General features: G+C 46.0%; 1 protein-coding gene across 1 annotated transcript in view; it reads right to left on the reverse strand.

The window, feature by feature from the left end:
* astn1 (astrotactin 1) overlaps positions 1 to 27,500 on the reverse strand; it is a gene marked incomplete at its 5' end in the record, with an annotated part of 346,128 nt that overhangs the window by 38,424 nt on the left and 280,204 nt on the right. The window contains 3 exons of the mRNA XM_080010501.1: positions 7,113 to 7,264; positions 7,736 to 7,869; positions 10,286 to 10,563. Coding sequence (XP_079866627.1) covers positions 7,113 to 7,264; positions 7,736 to 7,869; positions 10,286 to 10,563 — 564 coding nt within the window. The remainder of the gene's footprint in view (positions 1 to 7,112; positions 7,265 to 7,735; positions 7,870 to 10,285; positions 10,564 to 27,500) is intronic.

Here is a 27,500-nt window from a genome sequence, read left to right on the forward strand (position 1 = left end):
GTCACTGAAGGGTCCGTATCGCCCTGAAGGGAGCCGTTACTGCGACGGCGACCGGCCCGCTGCGCCTCGTCCCGCTTATCACGGCGGCTAAATGCGGCGACGGCGCCCTGACGACGACTCCCGCCGTCCGGGGGGGGGAGACGTGGACAGACTCTCCCGGAGACAGGACCCCCTCGCAAAGCAGCCGGAGGACTGCGCTGATCGGCTGTCTCCTCTACATCTTTAATGCCTCGCTGGCGGCATGCCATGCGCCGGCCCCGCCTCGACAGCTCCACCGTCACGAAACCCGAAAAGCCAGGGACCACGGGGCCCAATGACCACAGACCTGTCGCCCCGACCTCTGACCCACTACCACTGACCCACTCCCGGACCCCCTGCAGCATCGCCTACGGACCTGCCGGCTCCGTAGGCGATGCGGCAAACTTGGCCCCTCCACCTCATCCTCCAACACCTGGGCTCCTCAGGGACCTACGCCAGGATCCCGTTTGTGGATTTTAGCCCCGCCTTAAATACCGTCATTACCGGCTCTGCTGCAGGACGAGCTCTCCATGCAGAACCGACGGTTCCCCTCAAGGCGACGTTCTTTCCCCTCTGCTCTTCTCCCTGTACACCAACAGCCGCACCTCCAGCCACCAGTCTGTCAAGCTCTCCTTGGCGGACGACACCACCCTCATCGGGCTCATCTCTGGTGGGGATGAATCCGCCCACATGTGGGAGATTGACCATCTGGTAACCTGGTGAGTCAGCGCAACTCGGATCTCTACGCTGTGACGACAGCGGAGATGGTCGTGGTTTTCAGGACGAACCCGGCACCACCCGACCCCCATCGCCCTGGGTGACTCCTCAGGCGACACCTGAACCGGGAACCGTCATCTCCAGGGACCCGAAGTGGGAGCTGAACATCGGCTCCCTTTTCCGACAAAGCTCGGCCGAGGTCGTCCTTCCCGCGGCAGCCGAGGAAGTCCAACCTGCCAAAGACAATGACGGCGCACTGCTACACCGCCCTCATCCACAACTTACGCCATCGCCATCTGGTACGCTGCCGCTACTGCCGAGGACAAGGGCAGACCGCGGCGTGCAGACCGCCTATCTATCTCCCCGGGACCTGTACGCCTCCGGGACCCCGTGGCGAGCAGGAAAGGGTTTGGCCGACCCCTCCCGCCCCGGACACAGACCTCTCGAGTCACCGCCGGCAGGAAGAGCCGCACGCCACAAGAACAGTTCCTTCCCCGCCTGCAGCCTTCACCATCACCATCGCTATGCTTATGCAGCAAAAACACCCGGGACAAATTCCATAAAGACGATTCCGCTCCTGAAAAGAATACGTTGAGACGGGACACGGATCTGAAATCACTTCATAACTCGTACGTGTAGTTTAGGAAAAATAGTCCACGGCAACACAGTGAACGCTGCACCAACTGCGACAGTGCAAACTCTTCCACCTCTTTCCGTGGATCGTGAGTCCTGCTCAGTGGGGGCGTCGCAGTTTCCACGGGAGATCACGGGCCGGCGTCCGCTGTCCGGAGATACGCGTGGGTAAAAACCCGGCGATCCCGCGGCGATCGATGGTTTTTCGCCGCCGCCCGCCGACGCGGGGCTCAGCGCGCCGCACGAAAGGGGACGGGAGGAGGAGGGGGGTGAGACAGGAAGGAGAGAGCGGGGAAGAGGTGTCGGTTCCGGGGGGGGAACTGCTTCGAAGGAGAAAAAAACGAACCCGGCGACGAACTGATGAGAACCCTACAGACGAGAGAGGGGAGGGAAGGGCGTCAGGGAGACGGGAATGGAAAGAGAGCGAGCGACGGGGATGGGGGAGAAGAGTGGGAGAGAGGGGAACAAATGAGAGGATGGGAGAGAGCAACGGAGGAAGATCAGAGAGAGACGGGGAGCGGGAGGAGGTCTGATTCTCCAAAACGACAGCAGAGTGACGGCTCAAACCAGAAACACACGGCGGCGTCAACCCTTTCCAGATCTTTCCATCTTTTTCATCAGCGCCGACCCCCGCTCCCTCTCTCCCTCCCTCCCTCCATCCCCTCCTAGGTGGTCCTCCCCTCGCCAGCAGCCCTGCAGATCGGCGGTGCCCTCCATCTTTGTTCCATCGCTTTGTTTTCACACGAGGCCGAGTGAGCCAAACCAGCCGCTCCCTGCTCGTGTGTGTGTGCGTGTGTTTGTGTGTGTGTGTGTGTGTGTGTGTGTGTGTGTCTGTGTGTGTGTGTGTTTGGGGGTTGTGATTGTTTCCTCCATACCCTCAGGAGTCCAACTGATTATCAGAGACTGCAGCCGACGCCAGAGGATCAAGCAGCAGAGCCCAGAACCCTCATACTGGGGGTTTGAACCCTCATACTGGGGGTTTGAACCCTCATACTGGGGGTTTGAACCCTCATACTGGGGGTTTGAACCCTCATACTGGGGGTTCGTTACCCGACTGAAATCTAATTTATTCGACTTTTCTCAAGACGTCCCTTTAGGGCAACGTTTAGGGACAGCTCCTCGCCTTTTCTGCCATTGTCAATATCCTCCAAATTAAGTTACAGTATGTGTTAGATGTGGCGTGGGGTTTATAATACACTGACTCTTCTTTGTGGCACTCAATGAATATAAGCTGTTTGGATGTTTCGAGGCTTCTTCTTCTTCTTTTTTTTTTGTTTTTCTCCTCAAATGTACCACTCATTCACCTTAAATAATTAATTACTGTAAATCATTTGATTCTGAGATGTCTGTAAAGCACTTTGAGCAGCATATTTTCTATTAAAGGTAGTATACAAATAAAGATTATTATTATTATTATTATTATTACTATTATAAGGGGTCCATCCCGCAGGAATGCTCAGATTTGGATTATTATTGTTCTGTTTGGAAAGGGTCATGTGTCACCGACAGTGCATCTCTATTTCCTCAGACAACACGGTGAGTTATAACAACGAGAAGTTCTGGTTTTCTAAGCAAACATGGACGGTTGTTTCAAAGACATTTCATCTACTGCTGCTGCATTTCACAAAACATGTGACACGAACAGCCAATCGTACGGAGCAGAGAAACAACCATGTGACACGAACAGCCAATCCTACAGCGGGAGCCACGGAGCTTTGTTTTTATTTTTAGATCATTTGGGGTCAACCTGAGTGATACGGCCGTCAGCGTTACCTTAAAAACTGATCCAGTATTGAGAGTACAGCGCCGTTTTCCACCGAGTCCATGCGATTGTCCCATTGATGCGATTGTCTCATTGATGCGATTGGCCCATTGATGCGATTGGCCCATTGATGCCCCATTGATGTAATTGCCTAATTGATGCGATTGCCCCATTGATGCCCCATTGATGCGATTGCCCCATCGATGCGATTGGCCCATTGATGCCCCATTGATCGCTCGCGTTGAAGAATAGGGATGAGGTTAAAGAGTTCTAAAATGCCATCGATTTCTTCTGATGTTTGTCAAGGGCTTTAGACAAGGACACTGGACTACGTTTGTAAGAATAAGCTTCCCTCTACTCCATTCGTCCATCTTATGTGTCAGCTCAGTTCATACGGATCAGGGGTTTCACAGGAATCTCACAGGAATGTTACTGCTGGAAGAACAAAGTGTTCAGGGTGAACTCTGGGTCAGGATGCATCAGGGAGCATCAACGCTCACACTCCCTTTTCTGCTCAACCCCACCAATACAATCTCATCTAGTTCAGTAAAACTCAGCAGTATTTGTTTATTACATGGTATAAGCTCAGCCATGTGCTCTAAAGTCTCAGGTGATGTCGTCCAAAATCCTCCCACTGAAACGATAAAGAGTTCCTCCTTTTGGAAGGAATCCGTCCAAACTGATTGAATGGACGTGAAGTTCCGTTCCAGACGCTATTTTCAGCAAGACGCTCCTTTTTTAAAATCAATTCATGTCTGGCAACCGAGGGCGAGCCAGGACCACGCTTGAGGAAATCCAGTGTCCAGGTTTGAAATACTCCACGTTGTGTTTGCTTAATTTCATTTTATTTTATATAATGTTATATCATCTGCAGTGATGGATTTCTCCTGCTAAGTACGCGGTGTGTGTGCGAGGTGATTTGAGGCCGTCTTTCAAAATTATGATTATTATTACGAGGATGACAGCAGCGATGAATACGTCAACACCACGTTCCCATTCCACTCCATTTGAAGACTTAGACCTGGGAGACGTCGCAAATTCATTTTGTTTAATCGATATTATATTATATTATATTGGATTATATTAGGTTATATTATGTTATATTACATAGTGTTATATTAAATTATGTTGTATTATATAGTATTATATTACGGTATGTTATATTATAAAGTATTATATTATTTAGTATTTTATAGTATTATATTATATTATATTATACTACTACATTATATTATGTGCCATCTGTCATCTAGCTATCCATCCACTCCACTCCACGTTGTGTTTGCTTTATTTCATTTTTTTTTATATAATGTTATATTATATGCAGTGATGGATTTCTGGTACACAGTCCATGTGCGAGGTGATTTGAGGCTGTTTTCCAAAATTATGATTATTATTGCCAGAACGCAGATGACGGCAGCGAATTAATATGTCAACACCACGTTCCCATTTCACTCCATTTGAAGACTTAGACCTGGGAGGCGTTGCAAATTCATTTTGTTTAATCTATATTACATATTATATTATATAGTATTATATTATATCATATTATATAATATCATATTATGTTATATTATATAGTATTATATTATATTATATCATATTATATAATATCATATTATGTTATATTATATAGTATCATATTATATCATATTATATAGTATCATATTATGTTATATTATATAGTATTATATTATATCCTATTATATAGTATCATATTATGTTATATTATATAGTATTATATTATGTTATATGATATCGTATTCTATTTTATAATTATACATTTTATAATTATACATATATTATGTTTTATTATATGACATAGTATTTTATGGCATGAGATTATATTATACTATAAATTATATTATATGTGTGCCATCTATCTTTCTATCTATCTATCTTTCTATCTCTCTGTCCGTCTCTCCATTTGACTCTTTGCTAGATGCAGATAAAATAATTATTTTATTATTATGAGTTGTTTTTTTCATTCAGGCAGATTCTCTTTAAATTTGTTTGCTTTGTTTTTCCTTTAAACGTCCAATGAGATTATACAAGTCATTGAGCGGCTCTGACCGACTCCACTGGCGTTCAACTTAAAAAAGAAACCCGTTACTTTGGTGTAAATATCTCCTCCTTCACCTCCACCTGGACGACTACACGATGCTACTGATGATAAATGGACCTTTCATCATTTTGCGTTGGAAAAAAAGCGGCTTTCAAACTATGGAATGTTAAAATGTACAAATCCTTCTTTTGGAGCTTTAAAAATCCAGCGTGTGCTGTTATGAAGCCGCTCACTATGGATTACTGTTGTTAGTTATTAGCCATTTAAAAAGGAGCCAAAACCTTGGAAAACGAACCTGTTATCTGTGTTTTTTGATTCATCAGGTGATAGTTGTCGGCTTTATTTTTCAACTTAAAGAGGGAGTTCATTAGGGCTGAAGAAAAGCAGAACTGGAAATAAAAACAATTGTAATTTAGATTTTTATGAAGGATGAATTAGTACAACGGCATTAACAAGCAAAATCATAAATGCATTGTATATTTTGCAGTGTTTATAATATATATATATATATATATATATATATATATATATATAAAATAAAGGAACATATATATATTAATGGAGCTATATATACTGTATATAGCTCCATTTAGGTATACGTTTGCTTTTTAAAAACCTACCATTTTCACCACGGTTCGTATTTCAAGAAATGACCACGAATCCACCACGAAGGAAAGCGGTGAAATACTGTGTAAACACTGCAGTTCTACTTGTCTTGTTTCATAAAAACCTGCCTGGGTTTTCTTCACAAGTTTGTCGCCGTGTTCCGGGAAAAGCCGCAAATTCATTATTTTCACTTGAATTCTCAAACCTTTTCCTCATCAAGGACCTTTATTTTGAAATGCACGAGGCCACGGACTCCATTTGAACACGTCTGGTCTCTGGGATCCAATCAGAGGGATTTTTCATGTTCGATATGATTCGGTATCTATGTTGTAATTCGGTTGAAAACAGTGAAACTAGGATCGAAGGTCTCGTCAGTAAAACCCGTCGAAGGAGAGGTCATTATCAGGGGTCCCCGAACAAACGAACGGTTGGCAAAAACGCTGGAGTACGTACACACTCAAATTAGTTGTCAACAATCTAAAATAATTGCTCATCATAATCCTGTTTTTTCCGAGAGACATTTTCCATTTGTTTGTGTCTCACACATCACGATCCTCTCTACTCTGCTCTGCACTCCGCTCCACTGTACTTGACTTTACATGTGCCGTACAATGTGCCACAATGCCCACACCTTCCCCAAATAACAGGTAAACCTGCCTGAAGCACTTGAACAGTTGAACAAGCTGCTTCAAAAACCAGCTCGTGTGCAGTTTGTTGCAGGCTGCTGCAGGGATGGGGGCCAGGAGAAGCTTCTGCTCATCGTGCAATAACGTTACCGCTCGCTGCCATCTAGTGGATGTATATAGAACTACAGCTGGGCAGTTTGAAGACTGCTGCATATTAACAATATTTAAATACTTAGATGAAAATATGCAGAAAAACAAAATATATTATAAATAAATAAATAATATATATGTACATATTTTTCATATTTCCATAATGTATTTACAGTATATACATCTTAATTCATGCCAGAAGTGTAATAGTTTTCTGCATTTTACAATAGATTATTTTGTGTGTACTGTCTCCTGTACTGACTATACATATACATATATATATATATATATATATATATATATATATATATATATATATAATTTTCTTTTGAACATTTTCAAATTCACATTTTTCTATTCAAGCACTCTCTGTGCTTTCCTTAGTATCCATGGCTTGTGTTGTGTTTCATTCACATAATTAATGTATGAACTGCTTTCCCAACGTCAGTCATCGCATCCTCTGCGATCCAAGCGGCGCCCTCGCGGGTTTCCGACTCACGGTCCCGGTGGGACCTTCAAGTGGGAGGGGCCGTACCTGTCTCCACCTTGGAGTGGTCCGTCCGCTCCGTCACCTTCTCCTGGCTGATCAGGTAGTCCACCATGCGGACCCCAATGGGCGGTTCCGTGTGGTTCCACTCCATGATGACCAGCGAGCTGCTGGGCTCGTAGCTGTGGGACAGCCTCAGCCTGGGGGAAGCATGGGAGAAAGACGTGGTCGTTGTGTTCACACACGTGGAACTCTGGGGTGAGCGGGGGCTGCGGCGCTCGGACGGTCATCAGTTTGGTATCGAAGGGGTGAGAAATCGGCTTTCATATGAGACCCAACATGTCGTTGTGGAGCGACGACAGAATCGTCCTTAGTCACCCAAAAATCATCATACTGTGATGACCGTATTTTGACATAGTTTGGAAAAAAAATACATTTTCATTGTTATATTATGAAGCCCCGAGATCCCACTCTATTCCAAACTCAACACATCTTTCTCAACACCCCCGGTGGCAAAAGACACTTCATGGCATTCCAAGAGTAAAAAAAAACCAACACAAAGTCCAAGCGGAAGAAATGACCAAAGGTTCCAGACACAACGCGACGCGTGAGAAACACCCGTCGCCGTGCTGTTGAGGCGATTACTCCGGGATCAGTCCGCGGGAACCCACCTGGGCTGGGGCAGCGGAGCGCACGTCGGCAAACCGTCGCTGCCGAAGGCGCTGGAGTCGCAGCGGCACCAGTCGTCGATGACGTCCCCTTTTCCCGAACACCACAACATGCTCATCATGGCTTCGTGCAGGGCCTGGGGGGAGGGAAAATTTTGAATAATAAAAAATGTTTTATTGAACATATTGTGCATTTTGCCGGACCAAGGGCCGTGGTCGAGCACTGTCTGCGGTGAGCACGGTTCCCTTTCGACGGGGATCGACGCCTGGCATTTGGGCAGATGTGCGTAAATGGTGCGCTGCGTATCCTGAGTGCCAGTCGGTCAACCCTCCGGCTACGCCAAGAGTGCCATTGAGGCCCCTCCCCCCCGTCGAGGTCCCGTTCGAAAGACCGCAGTGTGGTCCCGTTCATGTGGACCCCATCGGGCTGTTAGACCGGAGTGCCCCCGGGTATGGTTTTGTGTTAGTCCAAGTGGATTATGCAACCCGGCACCTAGAAGCAGTCGGGATTGGGAAGGAAATCGTGACCGACCAGGGCATTACCTTGATGTCACGTACACTTTGGGAACTTTACGAGTAACTGGGCGTCCGCTCAATTGGGACCAGTGTTTACCATCCGCAGACCGGCGGCCTGGTGGCGCGCTCGGATAAAACGCTGAAAAACATGATTGGAAAGTTTGTTCACGACAATAGCCGTAATTGGGACACGTGGTTGGACCCCCTGTTGTTTGCGGTGCGGGAGGTTCCCCAGGCCTCCACGGGATTTTCTCCCTTTGAACTCTTTGGCAGGAGACCCCGGGGGGTGCTAGGCCTAATTAAAGAAAGAGGGAGGAAGGTCCTAGCACCGGTAAGAATTAAATACAGTATGTGATGGACTTGAGAACAACACGCGTTGATTCGGCCGTTATCACGGGAGAATTTGCCCCGGGCTCAGGAACGTCAGCGCCTCTTATACGACCGGGGGGCTCCACTCAGGCAATTTGCGCCGGGGTGTTGGTGTTGCTCCCTACGTCCAGCTCTAAATTGCTCACAAAGTGGCAAGGGCCTTTGGCGGTCACACGGCGGGTTGGCAAGATCGATTATGAGGTGGAACGGTCTGACAGGCAGGAGTCGACACATATTTACCACCTAAACCGCCTAAAAGTATTGGAGGGAGGCGGCATCCGGGGCTCTGGTCACGCCGGTCATTGAGCGGGATGAGTTGGGGCCGGAGGTTCAAAAAGCAGCCGATCGTACCGCGGCCCTGTTTGGTGACCGTCTCTCTGATGTTTTCTCCTCCCCGCCGGGCCTCACCTCCCATCATACACCACCGTTTGGAGACGACCCCGGGCCTGACGGTGCGCTCTCGGCCGTATCGAAGCGGAAAAACGCGCCGAGACCCAAGACCAAGAAGGAGGTGAAGCAGTTCTTGGGGCTGGCCGGCTACTAAAGGAGGTTAGTCAAAGCGTGCTCCAGATCCGGTCCAGTGGTCAGAGAAGTGCCAGCAGGCATTTGTGAGGGTAAAGTCAGCTCTCTTCGGGAAGCCAGTGCTGTCCAACCCTCCCTTCTCTCTCCCTTTCTGTCTGCAGACCAACGCGTGGAACAGAGGGCTGGGCGCAGTCTTGTCTCTGGAGGTGGAGGGGACCGAGCGTCCGGTGCTGTACCTCAGCCGCAAGCTCTCGGAGCGGGAGTGGAGGTACAGCACGGCGTAGGAGGAGTGTTTAGCAATCAAGTGGGCAGTCGGTTCCTCCGCTACTACCTCCCGGCTCTCCAGCCCTTTAACTTCCGGGTGGTCCATAGGCCGGCGACGCAGACGGCCGTGGCTGACTCTCTCTCACACTCTCGGGGGGGGGGGGTATGTGGCGGACCAAGGGTTAGGGTTAGGGTTAGGGTTAGGGTTAGGCTGCGGACGACTGCACGGTTCCCTTTCCCGCGGTCGTCAAGCTGCCTCGAATTGGCCTGATTGGTCAGCCTCCAGGCAGGGAGATTTCTTAAAGTTTGTCTGTCTTGCAGAGTGGATCGGTCCACGTGCTCGTCAGCCGACCAGGAGCCAGAGCAGAACGCCGTTCCTCCTGCGCCCGAAACCATCTGCATTATTAATTATTATCTATAATTGTGGCCAGCGAGCCGTTCTGTTGGACTCCAATAATACAAACTCTCGCCCTGTTGGCGCAGCACGACAAAAAGCACTCAGTCTCCCTCCCTAAACCCTTACTCCCACATACATGTTTACAGAAACAAAGAGAGAGGGGAGGGAGAGAGGGGGAGGGAGGGCGAGAGAGAGAGAGAGAGAGAGAGAGAGAGAGAGAGGGAGGGAGGGAGAGAGGGTGGAAGTGGAAGAGATGGAAAGGGAGAAAGGTGGGAGAAAGAGGAAGAACGAGGGAGGGAGAGGTAAGGCAGTGGGGGAGAGAGGGCCAACGAGAGAGAGAGCGGAAGAGAGATAGAGAGAGAGAGAGGGGAAGGGAGAAGGAGAGGAAGAGAGGGTGAGGGAGTGAGAGAGAAGGGATGGAGAGATCCGTCTATCTATCTATCAATCTATCTATCCATCTATCTATCTATCTATCTATCTCTCACCTGGTAGGTCTCGTTGTTGGACACCAGCTCGTAGATGGGCGCTGCCTTGGTGATCTGCAGCAGCACAGGCTCCGACTGCTGGCGCCCCCCGGTGGCGGCGGGGCTCATGTGGCACAGGTGGCAGGAGCGCGGGCACTGGCCCTGGCTGGAGCAGTCCATGCGCACGCCCGCCACCATGCGCTTGGTGCCCGTGTCCAGCAGGCTGGCGATGTAGGCCGGGAAGGTGAGCGTGCGCGGCTCCTTGTCCCGCTCCTCCGACTCCTCCGACGGGGAGTTGCCTGGCGGCGGCGGAGAAGAAGAAAGAGGGAGAGAGAGAGAGAGAGAGAGAGAGAGAGAGAGAGAGAGAGAGAGAGAGAAGGTGGTTGGTTTGGTTCTCTTGGACTGGACATGGGCGCACCGCAAATTGGACGTTGCAAGGTTCCTTTGCGCGTCCCTGCAAAGGGCGACGACCGGTGACAAGTTTGTATACGTTACGTTCAAAGTTCAAAAGTCTCTCCAGTTTGAGGAATGGCAACCATCCAGTATCGTGTCTGAATCTTATAATCGCCGCCTGCAATTTGCTGCTGCAACGCCTCAATTGGCGTAGGGGAGGTTCATAAAGTGTCAGTTTGCCGTCAGATTTGTCCCGTGATTTGGACACGTTAAATGACTTCAGATGTGGTAATGCGCTACGACAACACCGAGACATTTTGACACGAAACCATTGCTTTTCAACGCATCTGCATCGGCGTGGACGGCCTCGAAGTATTATCGAAACAATGCTGGGGGAAATATTGTGATACCGTGCTGCGTGGGATTCTTCCCCACCCCGAACTGTAGGTCACTCACCGGCTTCAAACAGAATTACAATCTGAACCCCAATTTTTTCCTGGCATTTCCGTTGCCACGCGCCCCCCCAAGCGGCTTTTCCGGGACTCCCCGACACTGAGACACAGGCAAGGACGTGAAGGACAAGACGTTAACACGCCAGGAGCGGATGGACCGGTGTCATGACCAGAGCTCCCCTCCCATGTGTATGTGTGCGGATGGGTGATTTGACCCGTGCCCATTGGGTGCTCTGATGAGCGACAGGGGCGCAGCCACCCCCGATCTCGTACCCAATTAACTGGACCCAAGAAAGGCGTGGCTGCTTGGCGACGTGTTGTGCGTACAGACGAGCCTGAGAACTGGAAACTCTCTTTACGGAACCTTCCTCCACAAGCTTTACACAACCTTACAGGGCGAGGCCTCCAGCTCCCGCGGGTCAGAGGAGACAGATCTCTGGTGATTGATTGATTGAGAAAATAAAAAATGTGCAGAGGAGATTGAAGAAATTGGAGCTGGAGGTTCCCGTTGGAACCAGGACGCTGTGATCGAACACACTTTCCCTCCTTTTGGAGCTGTGGAGGAGGTCGGGAGAATGTTTTTTATCGTCCTCCGCAGTTTGCCGCAGAATCCTGTGACTGTTCTATGTGTCCCTGCAGAGCTACATGGACTGAGATGATGAAGTGTGGTGGATGTTAATGAAATGTAGCATCGCTAAAGAAATAAATATAAAACATCTTTATAAAAAAACCAATATATTTATCTATAAATAATGAATTGATTATTGAAATAAAATATTATAATATATAAGAACAAAAAATATATATGTTTTTGATGTTGCTTATTTATTTATGTATTTATTGTTTCTTTATTTTTTTTATCATATGAACAAATTGATGAACAAATAAATATGCAACATAAAAGAAAGAGACAAATAAATTAAAAATGAAACAAAATATAGGAATACACATATATACTGTAGATTAAAAGGTTAATATGCAACACAGGTATATACATACAGTATAAATAGTATCAAATATAGAGTATAAAAGTATATACAGTGTAAAATATATACATATATACACACGTATGTTGTATTATATATGTATACTGTATATATATATATATATATATATATACAATCTAAAATATAAAAGAAGAACCTTTCCAAAGTACAGAATGCATAATGCAGAATGTATTTAAGTAAAAATGAATGTCGAACCCAGCGAGTGTGAGAGAGAGAGAGAGACAGAGAGGGAGAGAGAGGGGGGTCGAGGTAGAGAGGTCTTTTATTGTATCCTCCTGCTGAAGCAAACAGGGAGTGTTTCGAAGCTCTAAAACCAATTAGGGAATCAACGCCACACACACACACGCGCACACGCACACGCACGCACACACACACACACACACACACACACACACACACACACACACACACACTGAACACGCGCGCGCACAAGCACACATACGCGCACACACACGCACACACAAAAACACACAGACACGCACACGCACAAGTTAGAATGCATGTTTACATTCAACCAAGTACACATGTATATACAGCACACAAGTACGTGCACACACACACACACACACACACACACACACACACACACACACACACACACAGACACACACACACACACACACACACACACACACACACACACACACACACACACACACACACACACAGACACACACACACCCACACCACAGACACGCAAAGGCATGGCACTCACCAAAATCCTTCCTGAACTTAATCTCTCTCTTTCTCTCTGTCTCTCTCTCTCTGTACAAAAACAAACAGATAAATAAAAATAAAAGCTGACTGGTCTCCATTATAGAAACACTCTGTAGCGGTGCTCAACGTGTGACTGTGAAGACACATCGTTCCACTTCCACTCACTTAGTTGAAAAACAACCCCCTGGTTTACAGATGGGACCCGAGCACTCAAACAATCCTGCAGCAAACTGGAGCGTAAATGGCGTGCGACTGCAAGCGTTCCATCAGGCGCGGGGCGACAGTTTGCTGAGCTGCAGACGCTCTCTCTCGCGAGTATTCCTCCAGGTTAATTTGTCTTCGTAGAAACAATAATGAAAACTTCATTTGACACGGAAGCCCAACAACAGCCTATTCTCAACAGCTCCCCCTTCACAGCTTCAAGACTTTCCTCCAAAAATTGGAGAAGAGATTAAAGTTACGCATGGGTCTCAACCCCGATCGAATCCATCCAGTAGTGAGAGAGAGACAGGCACTCAGGTAGATGGGATACTGTAGATCAGTGTTTCCCAAAGCGTGGGCCGCGCCCCCCCCCCCCCGGTGGGCCATGAAGGTACTGCAGGTGGGCCACGAGAGGTCATTTACAATTAATCCATTAAAAAAATTTCAATTTTGTAATAAAGTTGGAAATGACCCTAAAATATGTATGATTAAATATTTACATTTAAAAAAGTAATCACAACTAATGGAACAAACCCACGGGAAATTGGAAATTTAAATTACCATGCTATTCTTCATTTATCCGACCCATTTTTGATCTGGATATCGTATATTATATCTCGCCGCTGAGTTCTGATGAAAGTTTTGGGTAAGGTCGCAGAAGATTTTCAGATTTCAAATTGGGCCGCAGCGTTCTAAAGTTTGGGAATGGCTGGTGTCGATAACCCCTCGCGCCTCGATGCAGTATCTCTCGAAGCCCCATCACGGATGGTACCGTGCAGCAGCAAAACAGACAGCGTGCCTGCTCCGCCCGCTCCCTGGCGAGCTCGTTAAAGAGCTGTTTCCAATTCAAGGGCCGTCTATTTTCAACATCATTAACTCACATCTCTCCTCTGGCACTGACACCAACAGCTTTTAAGACGGCCATGTATGTAAAAGACCCGACCTCAACCTTGAGAGCCCTCGCAACAATAGGCCAGCCTCAAATATGCCCTTCATCTTCACAATTCTTGAAAAAATCCGAGCATCAATGTCCTGGGTATCACATGGTCCTCTGGTGATTTGTTGGAATGGCTTCAGTCAGGATTCAGAGCGCCCCACTCCACCAAGACGGCCTTCGCAAAAGCGGTTCATGATCTTTTATTAGCAGTGAGCACCTCATCAGTGATATAATTACTCCACCCCAGTGCTGCTTTGGATGCTGTTGATCGTAAACCTACTGCTAGGTCACCTTGACGCGTGCATTGGCATAAGAGGTTTGTCACGTTCCTGGTTTAGATCTCATCTAATGACACACCGTGTCATTCATGGCAACGTCACCTCTGAGTATTTTAACGTCACTTGTGGGGTCCGGCAGGGATCAGTACTCGGCCCTTTGCTGTTGAGTATCTATATGTTGCCACTTGGAAATATCATACGCAAAATGACATTAGCGTTCGCTGTTATGCTGATGACACCCAACCGTACACGCCCTTAGAGCTAACCCGTGCAATTATCGTACCCTAGAGGCGTGTCTTGCTGAAAATTAAACGGTGGACGTCTTGTAATTTCTTGCTACTCAACTCTGAGATGCTGGCTATTGGTCCTGCCAGACACAAGCACCCGTTTAAGGACACCGCTCTGAACTTCCAGAGCTGTACTATTAACCAAAGTAACTCAGCTAAAAAAATAAGGAGCTATTTATTTGACCACACTCTCTCGTTTCAACTGCATATGAAGAGCATTACCGGTACTGCATTTTTTCATCTTCTCAATATTGCTAAGATACGGCGCATTCTATCCATGAGTCATGCGGAGACCATATTCCATGCGTTTGCAACATCACGCTTCGATTATTGTGATTTGTTGCTCTCTGGCCCTCCCATGTACAGAATTAAACGCCTGCAGTTAGGAAGAAAAACGGACGTCTCACGCGTGCAATCAAGAGATATTAACATCTCGTCCTACATAACACATACCATACTGGATACTAACCCACCGTGCCCCCCTCCCCATCTTGCTCAGAGGTGGGGGTGTCAGTCTGCTCTGAACGGAAGGAGGCGGCTGCTGTGGTCATGGAGCCAGGGAGAGACCGGTCGTGACCCTATCCAGATGTGGAGGATAGCGCTCCGACTCCAACCTGGATCGGACCTGATGAGGACCACTTCCCTGGAGGCGTCCACCTGCGGCGCTCTGCACCAGTAATTAAACTCTCATACTGTCTCATACTAGCTCTAACTTTGCATTGTGTAGAAATACAAAACCTATGATTTGTCACGTTATTTTATTAATGTTGGCCATCGGCGCTGATCCCGCGGATGCTCCGGTCCGGAAGCACCCGCGGGGAAGGTCGAGCACCCGCGGGTAAAATGCAGAGGGAGAGGGAGATAAGGGCGCAAATTATGCATTACGCATGGAGAGGGAGTGATCGGGGCGCAATTTGCTCCGCTGTGCGTCCTCACGCACACGTGCACACACACGCACACGCACACACAGACACACACACACACACACACGCACACACAGACACACACACACACACACACACACACACACACACACACACACACACACACACACACACACACACACACACACACACACACACACAGTTGTGACCTCAGTCAGCAGTGGCTCAGTGTCTCCTCCTCTCCTCTGGCACCGTGCTCACGCAGGCAGGTCTCATTCTCTAACAGATTTAATCAATGTTTTAACAGATTAAGGCTAAAATGTGGGATAATACTAAATGAGAAAAGTTGATCTCCAGGAGAATAAATGTTTGAAAGCAGTACAGAATGCCTGAGAGCCTAACCGCATTAGATTCCATTATACACTATTTTGAATTGTCGCCTGGTGCCTGAATTGTGTGTTTTCCTTTAGATCAATAAAGACATTTCCACCATGAATTGATGCAGAAAAGGCGCAAATTCGTTCAACACAATGTTTACACGAAACCTACGCCACTGCATGATTGTGTTTGGCGAGGTGGAGAAAGGGCCTCAAACAGGTTTTGCCTGGGGCCTCCAAATCACTTGGACTGCCCCTGGTCCCCGCGCGCCCCACCACCGGCAGGAAAACAAATCGCCGCCTATGATGTTGCCCACTCGTCATTCACTGCAGCCTGGTCATCCAGGAGTGATTCCTTCTCCCGCTCCCTTCTCAAGCTTTCTTCTTTATCTCCCCAAAAGTTTTTCCTTGCCTGGAGGAGGGATGAGTTTAGGGGAGGCCGTTGATTTCTATGTGAAATGTGGATTTATGAAGCCGAAGGTTTGTGAGACTGTACAGTGATTAAGGGCGATATAAATAAACCTGAAATGACCACAGTGTGTGTGTGTGTGTGTGTGTGTGTGTGTGTGTGTGTGTGTGTGCGTATGTGACTGATAGTTACCAGTTGGGAGTGTGAAATATTTAAAGAGAGAACAAAGGAAATTGATACAGAAAAAAAATATGTGTGTGTATGTATTAGTGTGTGTGTGTTTGTGTGTATAAACGTGTGTATCCGTGTGTGTGTGTGTGTGTGTGTGTGCTGGGGACCAAACGGGTCCTTGTCCCGTGTCGAAGCGCCTCCGTTCCGAGTCGTCGCTCCCGTCTGCCTCCTCCTCCTCCTCCTCATCACCATCATCAGCTGCTTCCTGTCGCAGCGTCATCACGGCACCGGACAGAGAAATGAAGCGGAGAAAGGCCGTCGCGCCCTCTGCAGCTGGACCCTCATCCTGAGCAGAACCAGGACCGGAGACCGGGCATTCTGGGAGCTGGAGACAAAGCTTACATTTGGTTTTGGTTCCCGGGAAGGACGTCCGTCCACTTGCTTCTTGCTCATGAAGAACCGACTCGGCTATGTGTCCCTCTGCCTTTGTTGGAGGGAATTCTGGGAAATCTAGGTCAGTCCACTTGCCCCCTCGCCTCTGGATTCCTCTTCACCTCCCCCCCGATCCACCTCCCACGTTTTCCACTTGTCTCGGAGAGTGTCGGCGGCGTCAGGGGTCGTCGCTGGCGGATCCGAGACCTTGGGATCGTTCGGCGCCGGCGGGTCCTCGCCGTCCACGGAATGTCAAAGTACACGGAGATGGAGTCGCGTCGTGAGGTCTCATTCAGGGTGGACGTCCACCAAGCGCCTCACAAAGGAAAACCACGACATGATTGATGTCGACAAGAACATAAAGAACCTCCACCTCCACCTCGCTGCCCCGCCTCCCGCTGCTCCTCATGACCTTATCATCCTAATGGGTTGTTTTATTTACGTGCAAATAAATGAAAGGAAAACCCACTTAGTCCGACGTCGAGCGGAAGAGACACGACCCCTACACTGAAAGATATCAACTACTTCTATTACTTTAAGTGTTATTGCAACTACTCCATCCATTCACTCATAACAACTCCACCAGCTGCTGTACATGTAGGCTGTGTGTGTGTGTGTGTGTGTGTGTGTGTGCGTCAGAGACATAAAGTTATTAGAAACACAACATCTACATTAAAAAATGGACACTATTCCCCAATAACTATATAATAACTATACTAAGTACTGTACATGTAGGCTGTGTGTGTTTGTGTGTGTGTGTGTGTGTGTATGTGTGTACACTTTGCTTACCATTGGTATTGTTATAACTATTCCATCTATTCCCCAATAACGATATAATAACTATACTAACCACTGTACATGTAGGCTGTGTGTATGTGTATGTGTGTGTGTGTGTGTGTGTGTGTGTGCGTGCGTGTGCGTGTGTGTGTGTGTGTGTGTGTGTGTGTGTGTGAATTTGTGTTGCAGGGGATCTGAAGCCTTGACCCCGGTGTTGTGTGGAATTGAGCGACTCATCATCTCTGTGGCTCCGCGGCAGATGGAGCTCAGAGCCGCTCGAACGAAACTCCAAACATAAATATTGTGTAGATCCTGTATAGAGTGCTCCGCGGCGCCCGTCCGTCCGTCTGTCCGTCCGTCCGTCCGTCCGTCCGCTTGTCTTCCCCTCCCACGCGCTGCGACGACAGACACACTAGCGCCTGCTCATCCGCATCACTTAAACCCTAAACACGCGCACGCACGCACACGCGCGCACACACACACACACACACCGGGGCTCGACAATGACAGTTGCCCGGGCAACCAGATCTGGACGATCGTCAACCATCTTGTTGCCACCGTTTGTGAACCACTTGTCGTATGTTGCAAAAAAACCAAGTGCCGTCTGCATCAGCCCCGTACGTTGAGACACTGGAAACGAACGGACCGGAACATCCGAACTGTTGACACAGTTTAAAGAAAAGTTAAAGACAAACTGTAAAAAAGGAAACCTAAGAAAAAAAAATAATAATAATAGTAATTTGTCTTAGTATTGAAAAATGGGTGAGAATCATGGAGGAATCATTATCGCTCAAAATGACGAAAGACAATACAAAACCGGAGGAATTATTGAAATTCCGCAACCATTTATTCAGTACAGGCAACCAAAAACTGATTGATGGTTGGTAAACTTGGCAACCGCTTTTAAAAATTGCACACACACACACACACACACACAAAGTGTAGAGTGTTCACGAGTGTCTGTGTCTGTCTCCATGAAAGAGAGAGGCATGCGGGCGTATAATATTATAATATAGATCAATATCAATATATACAGGAGATAGAGACAGGGACAAACCAAAATAGACACAAGAGGGGTGAAAGAAACAAAAACAATTATAAATGCTATTAAACAAGGAACTAAATAACACTGGTTCACACCTTTAAATAAGTGCAAAACAAACCGCCCAAAAATAAATCTATAAAGTAAAAAAAAAAAATCAAAACAAGGATTTCTGTAAAAGTAAAAAAACACCACCCCTGTGTGGGCGTGGGAGAGTCCATCACGCGATATAAGAAATAAATACAAATAAAGAGAATGATAAAGTATATAAATAATATCCCTGTGGACCACCAGGGGAGTGTATTGGAAGTGACCTCCCCTCCACCCAGCTCTCAGCCCACGCTCCACCCTCCAGTCAGCTCCCCGCCCGGACCCGGCCCCGTCTGCACCTCGCTCGTCTCGCTGATCGGAGGCTTTTCATCTTTTCACGTCCCCTTAAAAAAACAAAAAAACAAAAACCAAAACTCCCCACTCCCACCGCTGCAGGGTTCTACCACAACACAACACAAGGGCACACACCCCCCTCCCCGACACACACACACACACACACACACACACACACACACACATCCCCCCGAGCCGGACGTCCTCCCTCCGCCAGCAGGTGGTGCTGGAGCCCCGTGCAGACGAGCCCACAAGCACAAACGCACGTTGTGTGCAGAACAGATCACAGGAAGCTCCAGAAGCAGCGGCTGGTACAAGCATCCTATTACCACAACAAGTTATCAGATGAGAGGGCCACGACATGGAAACCTGCATGACAGGTGTGTGTGTGTGTGTGTGTGTGTGTGTGTGTGTGTGTGTGTGTGTTCGGTGTGTGTAGGTGTGTGTACGTGTGTGTGTGTGTGTGTAGGTGTGTGAGCGGGGGGAAATGAGAGCAGTGAGAACCACATGGGACTCGTGAAACAATTCTGTGGGAGTGTGTGTATGCAAATTGCTTACTTGTGTGCTGGCTTGGCTCGGTCTGTGTGTGTGTGTGTGTGTGTGTGTGTGTGTGTGTGTGTGTGTGTGCAAGGGGGGGGGGTCGTTTTTTGAAGGAAACCTGGTTTATTGGGGAGGGGGGGAGGTGATATGAATGAATTAGTGACAAGCCGCAGTACTTCTAACTATCAGACCGAGTTCCCTTCCAAGGACCAGGTCGATAAGCGAGGACCCGTGTTATTTCACGGTAAGGGGGCGTGGTTGGTATATATACTATATAGTGTATATAGTGTATATATGGTAGTATATAGTATATATAATATATATAGTGTATAGTATATAAAGGGTGATGAGATGAGATGCTTGGTATTGTACTCAGTGTACAACACAGACTGGTCAGAGAGCTGGTCGTAAGTCCCAACGGTGGTTAAACAGGTAGGTTGTTAAATGAGAAGTACCTGTACTTGTATCTCGGCTTGGTTCAGTGTGTGTGTGTGTGTGTGTGTGTGTGTGTCTGTGTGTGTGTGTGTGTGTGTCTGTGTGTGATAGTGTAAATATGCACGCCTACAGTTTCACACACTCTAAAGCCCTAAACCTGAAAAATGCAATAAACGCGAGCGCTTCAAAATAAAAAAACGAAGCCAGGAGCAAATCCTCTCAGATCCTGCTGTGTGGTACTGCTGTGCGTGTGTGTGTGTGTGTGTGTGTGTGTGTGTGTGTGCGCGCGCGCGCGCTGGAAGCCAGATGCAGCTTGTACCTTGAAACACGGGGTGGTGAGGTGCGGCGCGGAGCTCCTATATCCATCGAAAAGCAAATTGTATATAAAAAGCATCTTGGCGGCGACAGCAAAGCCAGGATGAAATTCAGTGTGATTCACAGCGAAGAGGGAATCTATTGGTCTGTGTGTGTGTGTGTGTGTGTGTGTGTGTGTGTGTGTGTGTGGAGAGATATAAAGAGAAAGCAAACACAGACATGGCCCGTCTGTTATAAAGAGAGGTGTAGAGTGAGAGAGAGAGAGAGAGAGGGAGACGGAGAGAAATACATTCAGCGTTGGTTGAGTTATTGGGAATTGGTTCCTCTGCGCCTGTTTATTGATCACAGCGCGGATACAACTCCCACCTGATCGTCAAAGTCGCTACAAGCGTCAGTTCAAATATTTTTTTTGCAAAGTGGTAATCCATGACTGCACTTTATAAGAAACGGCTTGTCGACGTCTTTGCATTCTGCATGTGCTCTTGTGTACGGCGTTTACGGCGTTGGTGGCGGGGTCCGCCGCATCTTTCCCGGCAAAAAAAAAAACAAAAACGCAAAGAGCGGGCAACGCCCAAGAATTGAAACGCTCTTTCAGTCTTAATGGAGGTGGGGATTTTAAGAGGTTATTTTTTTATTTATTTTTTGTGTGAGTGTGATGCTAAGTGCGTTTCTAAGTATGTTCTTACGTGTCATACTTAGTGTGTTTTAAGTGCATTTATAACATCTATTTTTAAGTGTGTTTCTAAATGTATTTTGAGGAGTGTTTTTTAATGCATTATTACATGTCATTTTAAGTGTGTTCTTCAGAGTATTTTGAAGTTTGGTTCTGAGTGTGTTTTGTAAGACTGTGTGTTGCGATATGTGTTGTTCACACTGTCATGAAAAAAAAATGATCTGAGGCACATATGAGCAAAAAAATCGGATTTGGGCCACTTTTGAATGCAGGTGTGTTTCTATGTGTTTCTATGTGATTCTGGGTGTGTTTCTATAGTATGTGTGTTTCTATGTGTTTCTAAGTGTGTTTCTATGTGTTTCTAGGTTTTTCTATGTGATTCTAGGTGTGCTTCTATAGTATGTGTGTTTCTATGTGTTTCCATGTGTGTTTCTATGTGTTTCTAGGTGTTTCTATGTGATTCTAGGTGTGTTACTATAGCATGTGTGTTTCTATGTGTTTCTAAGGTGTTTCTATGTGTTTCTAGGTGTGTTTCTATGTGTTTCCATGTGTGTTTCTATGTGTTTCTAGGTGTTTCTATGTGATTCTAGGTGTGTTACTATAGCATGTGTGTTTCTATGTGTTTCTAAGGTGTTTCTATGTGTTTCTAGGTGTGTTTCTATGTGTTTCCATGTGTGTTTCTATGTGTTTCTAGGTGTTTCTATGTGATTCTAGGTGTGTTACTATAGCATGTGTGTTTCTATGTGTTTCTAAGGTGTTTCTATGTGTTTCGAGATGTGTTTCTATGTGTTTCTAGGTGTGTTTCTATGTGTGACTAGTTGTGTTTCTAAGTGTATTTCTATAGTATGTGTGTTTCTATGTGTTTCTAGGTGGGTTTCTAGGTGTGTTTCTATATGTTACTAGGTATGTTTCTAGGTGTTTCTAGGTGTGTTTCTATATGTTACTAGGTATGTTTCTAGGTGTTTCTAGGTGTGCTACAGTAGGTGTGTTTCTGTGTGTTTCTCGGTATGTTTCTAAGTGTGTTTCTAGGTGTGTTTCTCGGTTTGTTTCTAGGTTTGTTTCTAGGCGTTTCTAAGTGTTTCTATAGTATGTGTGTTTCTATGTGTTTCTAGGTGTGTTTCTAGGTGTGTTTCTATAGTATGTGTGTTTCTAGGTGTGTTTCTAGGTGTGTTTCTATGGTATGTGTGTTTCTATGTGTTTCTATGTGTTTCTAGGCGTGTTTCTCAGTGTGTTTCTTGGTGTGTTTCTATGTGATTCTAGGTGTGTTGCAACAGTATGTGTTTCTAGGTATGTTTCTAAGTGTGTTTCTAGGTTTGTTTCTAGGTGTTTCTAACTGTTTCTAGGTGTGTTTCTAAGTGTTCCTCGGTGTTTCTCTAGGTGTTTCTAGGTGTGTTTATAAGTGTTTCTAGGTATTTCTAAGTGTTCCTCGGTGATTCTCTAGGTGTTTCTCTAGGTGTTTCTAGGTGTGTTTCTAAGTGTTTCTAGGTATTTCTAAGGGTTTCTAGGTGGGTTTCCAAGTGTGTTTCTAGATGTGTTTCCAAGTGTTCCTAGGTGTTTCTAGGTGTGTTTCTAAACATTTCTAGGTGTGTCTCTGGGTGTTTCTAGGTGTGTTTCCAAGTGTTCCTATGTGTGTCTCAAGGTGTTTCTAGGTGTGTTTCTAAATGTTTAGAGGTGTGTCTCTAGGTGTTTCTAGGTGTGTTTCTAAGTGTTTCTAGGTATTTCTAAGGGTTTCTAGGTGGGTATCAAAGTGTGTTTCTAGATGTGTTTCCAAGTGTTCCTAGGTGTTTCTAGGTGTGTTTCTAAACATTTCTAGGTGTGTCTCTAGGTGTTTCTAGGTGTGTTTCCAAGTGTTCCTATGTGTGTCTCAAGGTGTTTCTAGGTGTGTTTCTAAATGTTTAGAGGTGTGTCTCTAGGTGTTTCTAGGTGTGTTTCTAAGTGTTTCTAGGTGTTTCTTATGATTTCTAGGTGGGTTTCTAAGTGTTTTTCTAGGTGTGTCTCTAGGTGTTTCTAGGTGTGTTTTCAAGTGTTTCGAAGTGTGTTTCTAGGTGTTTCTAGGTATTTCTAAGGGTTTCTAGGTGGGTTTCTAAGTGTTTCTAAGTGTGTTTCTAGGTGTTTCTAGGTATTTCTAAGGGTTTCTAGGTGGGTTTCTAAGTGTTTCTAAGTGTGTTTCTAGGTGTTTCTAGGTATTTCTAAGGGTTTCTAGGTGGGTTTCTAAGTGTTTCTAAGTGTGTTTCTAGGTGTTTGTAAGTTGGTTTCTTGGTGCTTTTCTCTGTATTTCTAGCTGTGTTTGGAGGTGTGTTTCTAAGTGTTTGTAGGTGTGTTTGTAGGTGTGTTTGTAGATGTGTTTCTAGGAGTATTTCAAGGTGTGTTTCTAAGTGTGTTTCTAGGTGTTTGTAAGTTTGTTTCTAGGTGTGTTTCTCGGTATTTCTAGCTGTGTTTGGAGGTGTGTTTGTAGGTGTGTTGGAGGTGTTTCTTGGTGTCTTTCTAGGTGCTCTAAGTGTGTTTGTAGGTGTGTTTCCAGATGTTTGTAGGTGTGTTTATAGATGTTTTGATGCATTTCTAGGTGTGTTTGTACATGTATCGAGGTGCTTGTATGTGTTTCTAGGTGTTTGTAGGTGTGTTTCTATATGTTTCTAGGTGTTTTTATGTGTTTGTAGGTGTTTGTAGGTGTGTTTCTATATGTTTCATGGTGTATTTCTAGATCTTTCTAGGTGTGTTTTTAGGTGTGTTTGTAGTTGTTCCTGGGTGTGTTTCCAGGTGTTTCTAGGAGTGATTCTGGGCGTGAAATTTGGGTGTTTCCATATGTGTTTCTAGGCATGTTTCTAGGTGTGTATTTTGGGTGTTTCCATGTGTGTTTTTAGGTGTGTTTCTAGGTGTGTTATCGGTTGTTTGGGGGACGTGGTGTTTATCCAGCAGCTGATCAGAGCCTTCCCCACACTGAGCCGTCAGGGGGAGGAAGTAATGTCTTCATCTTGCTCTTCATCCTCCTCCTCTTCCTCTTGTTGTGTCAAGGGAGGAAGAGGAGCCGGCCATCTGTCAGTGCCTTCCTCCAACGATTCATTAGCTCCAAGTCACCCCTCCGCCGAGTCTCTCCATCGCTCGCGCTCTCTCTCTCTATCTGTCTTCATTTCCCCCTATCTCCTTTACGTTGTCTCCGCTTCCTCTCCTCGCTGCATCTATCCTCCCTCCTTTCTATCATTTTTTTTCCATTTCATCCCTCTTCATTTAATTTCATCCCTCTTTTAAATCACTTCTCCCATTCCATCCCTCTTTCATTTCATTTGACTCCCACTTCATCTCACATTCATCTGGTATTTCTTTCTTTCGTTCTTTCTTTCTCTCTTTCTTTCTTTCTATCTTTCTTAATCCCCCCTGAGGATTAATAAAGTGTTATTTTCTTTCTTTCTTTCTTTCTTTCTTTCTTTCTTTCTTTCTTTCTTTCTTTCAGCACGGTTCATTTTAGAAACCACGGCTTGGGACCCCCTCCAAAATAAGAAAGGATAAAAAATATCCAAAGAATGTTTTAATGAGGCAGGGATTTCCAGGGAGACGCACCTTGACGGTGGGGGTTGTGTAAAGCGTGGCCAAAAGCACGTCCAGCCCTAATTAGCAAAGGTTTCTTTTCCAGGGTGTTTTTCTTCCTCCGACCCAGTGAGCCTCAGCACCTGGCTCCAGAACGACCGCAAAGGACGTTTAAGCCACGACAATGTCGCACAAAGAGCCTCTATCCAAATATAAACTGCTCAACGGAGCTTTAAACAGCAGGATCAGGGTCTTCATCAGGGGGTGACAAACCTGCACAACAGCAAAGTGTAAAACCAATTGTTTTATCTTGACTTTGCGAGACCTTTACCGCAACAACGCTATCCACCCGACAGAAAAGAATAATAAGGGAACCTTCATTTAGGAGAAGAGTTTTGCCCGTGACAATGGTCGTTTTCAACAGAAACAGATCGGCGGTCATTATTGAGAAATAACTCACCACCGATTGCCGCTGTTGGCCAATCAGAATCGGGTATTCCAGAGAGCGGCAGCGAAATGAAGGAGAGATGCGGCTTCAAAACAAGCGCGTTTCTGGCAATAAAAAAAAAAAAAAAAATCCTTTTTACAGAGGGAATAAGGTGACAGGACAACATTAGGTATTTTACTCTAAATGCATGATTTGAACCGTTGAAAAGATGAAAAGACTGAGCCCCCGACGGGACGACGGTTCCTTGAACGAGGATGTTCATTTGACCCACTCAGTTGAACCACTGACCTGAGCAGACTGACATGTTTAATCGACTGAGAAAGTAATGCATGTACAAGAAAGTGGTTCCCAAATCCAGTTCAGCTGTATTCTGGGAGAAGCCTTTTTATAAATCTAATCAAGAAGAATACAGTTCCAAGGACACTGTTCCTAAATCTACTCCGGGAAAATATCTGTTCCAACCCATCCAGGAAGGAAACTTACAAAGCACTGTACCTTTATCTACTCAGAAAGACAACGGTTCCAAATCTGTTCAGGAAGTCAACTTACAGAAAACTGTTCCTAAATCTACTACCAAAGAAAACTGTTCCAATAAAACTGTTCCTAAATCAATTCAAGGAAAAAAAAACTTTTCCAAATCGATTCGGGAAGGAACCTTACAGAAAACTGTCCCTACGTCTGCTCGGGAAGAAAACATGTTCCGAATCCATTCAGGAAGAAAACAGTTCCCAAATCTATTCAACAAACACAGAAGTGTCCTACGCTCAGAGCAGCAGCGTCAGTATCAGGATCAAGCGCTGCTCGTCTGCATCGGCGTTGTCTTTTCTAAAGGCTCGAGACTTGACGTACGTATGGAACACACTGACATCATCACAGAGGAAGTACGTACCCGGCAGCCATGCCTCAGAATAAAAGAAAACATCAAACTGGCTCCACTTTCACCTCCCGGATGCAACACTGAGAGGAAAAGTTTGGAACGAGTGAGGTTCGGGTAAAAAGGGTTTATGAACGTAAACATTTCTTCTGTAAACGTCCCAGCGCCGGACGCCGACTCTGTAATAGTTTCAAATCTTCCCCGGAAACAGCGCCGTCTTCCTGGATTTTCTAAATATATTTCCTTCTCATCTCGGTCGCTGATGGAAAGTCGACATTTCTGTGTTTGATATTCGGCGTTTTTTAAAGCTTTTCGGAACGAGCGCGTTTCATCAAAAACGCGCTTCTTTTTGAGTCCAAACGCGTCTAAATTGTCAGCATAAATTAATTGAAAACCAACATAAGAAAAGAAAAAAAAAAACAAAAAAAAAAAACGTCTCCCAGGATTGAAGAAGCGAGAAGGAGGAAGGGAACTGACATTTCAAGGTTTTTTTTTTCTGACACGCTGCGGTCCGGCAGTTGCCGCAAACAAAAAAAACACGGAAGGTGAGGAGGGTGAGGGAGGAATAACGAGGACGAAACAGGAAAGAGGCGCTTCAGAACTTTTGACACGGGTTGAATGAGACAAGCAGATTGCCTTGTTAGCGAGGGCGGGACTTTTTTTCAAGTCCATCCCTGTCATCGACGGCTCCGGGACGGACGGGGCGAAGAGACGCTTGTAGGAAATAGCATTTGGGCGTATCGGATACAGGACATGGCATTTCTGCAAATGCCACCACGATTTCCCCTTAATCAAACCTGGCAGTTTCTATCACACGGAGAAAAAAAAATATATATATACAGTATATCTATATGCATGCCCGAATTTCACACAGAATCTTGTTTTTTTGGAAAAGGATGGAGACGGGAAATATGTGATGTCACATGTTTGATGTTATATGTGAACTGTAAAATCAGGAATATCAGGGTTGATGGGAACTTCAGGTACATTTGGTGGGTCTTGACTTTTCTTTCGCCTCATTTGAAAGTGAAGAATCAGAGCTTCAAAACGAGGCGTCCCTTGTGCAAATGATGGGGGTGTGGCAAACTGTGACTCTGAGATAATCACCCTCAAAGTTTTCCCCACACTTGGCTTCATTCAGCCAGCTCCCAGAATGCAAATGTTTGGAGGACCAACAGAGCCACATGGCTACTTCCACATGGCTCCTTGACACACTGGTGAATTGGGACTTGACTCCCTGGTGAATGGGGCAATCTCTGCATTGTTCTTGTGTTTTGAGGGAATGTTGAACAGCTTCATCGACACACACAATCATTTTTTTTTTTGAAAAGGCTTTTATTTAACAGTAAAAACCATATTATGATTAAGTAATAACTGATCCTTAAAATGCATAATGTAATAATTCCCTGCTTGGTTGGAATTCTTAGGCTCCGCCCCCACTGCTCAGAGTAACGCCTAATCAACTATTTAAACAAGAGTCAAATTAATTGTTGAGTCGAGTATAAGCCGAGAAAAAAGAGAGTGAGCAATTCCAGAGTGAACACCAGTTCAAATGGCTCTGGCCACAGCCATTAAACGGAACCACGCCCATTTTCTAATAACAATAAAAAAATAAAAAATAAGAGGAGGCTGGGAAAAATGGAAAAAATCTCCGTGCTTAGAGGCTCTTTAACAGCATTTT

Source organism: Zeus faber, assembly GCF_960531495.2.
Source record: "Zeus faber genome assembly, chromosome: 12".
NCBI lineage: Eukaryota > Metazoa > Chordata > Actinopteri > Zeiformes > Zeidae > Zeus > Zeus faber.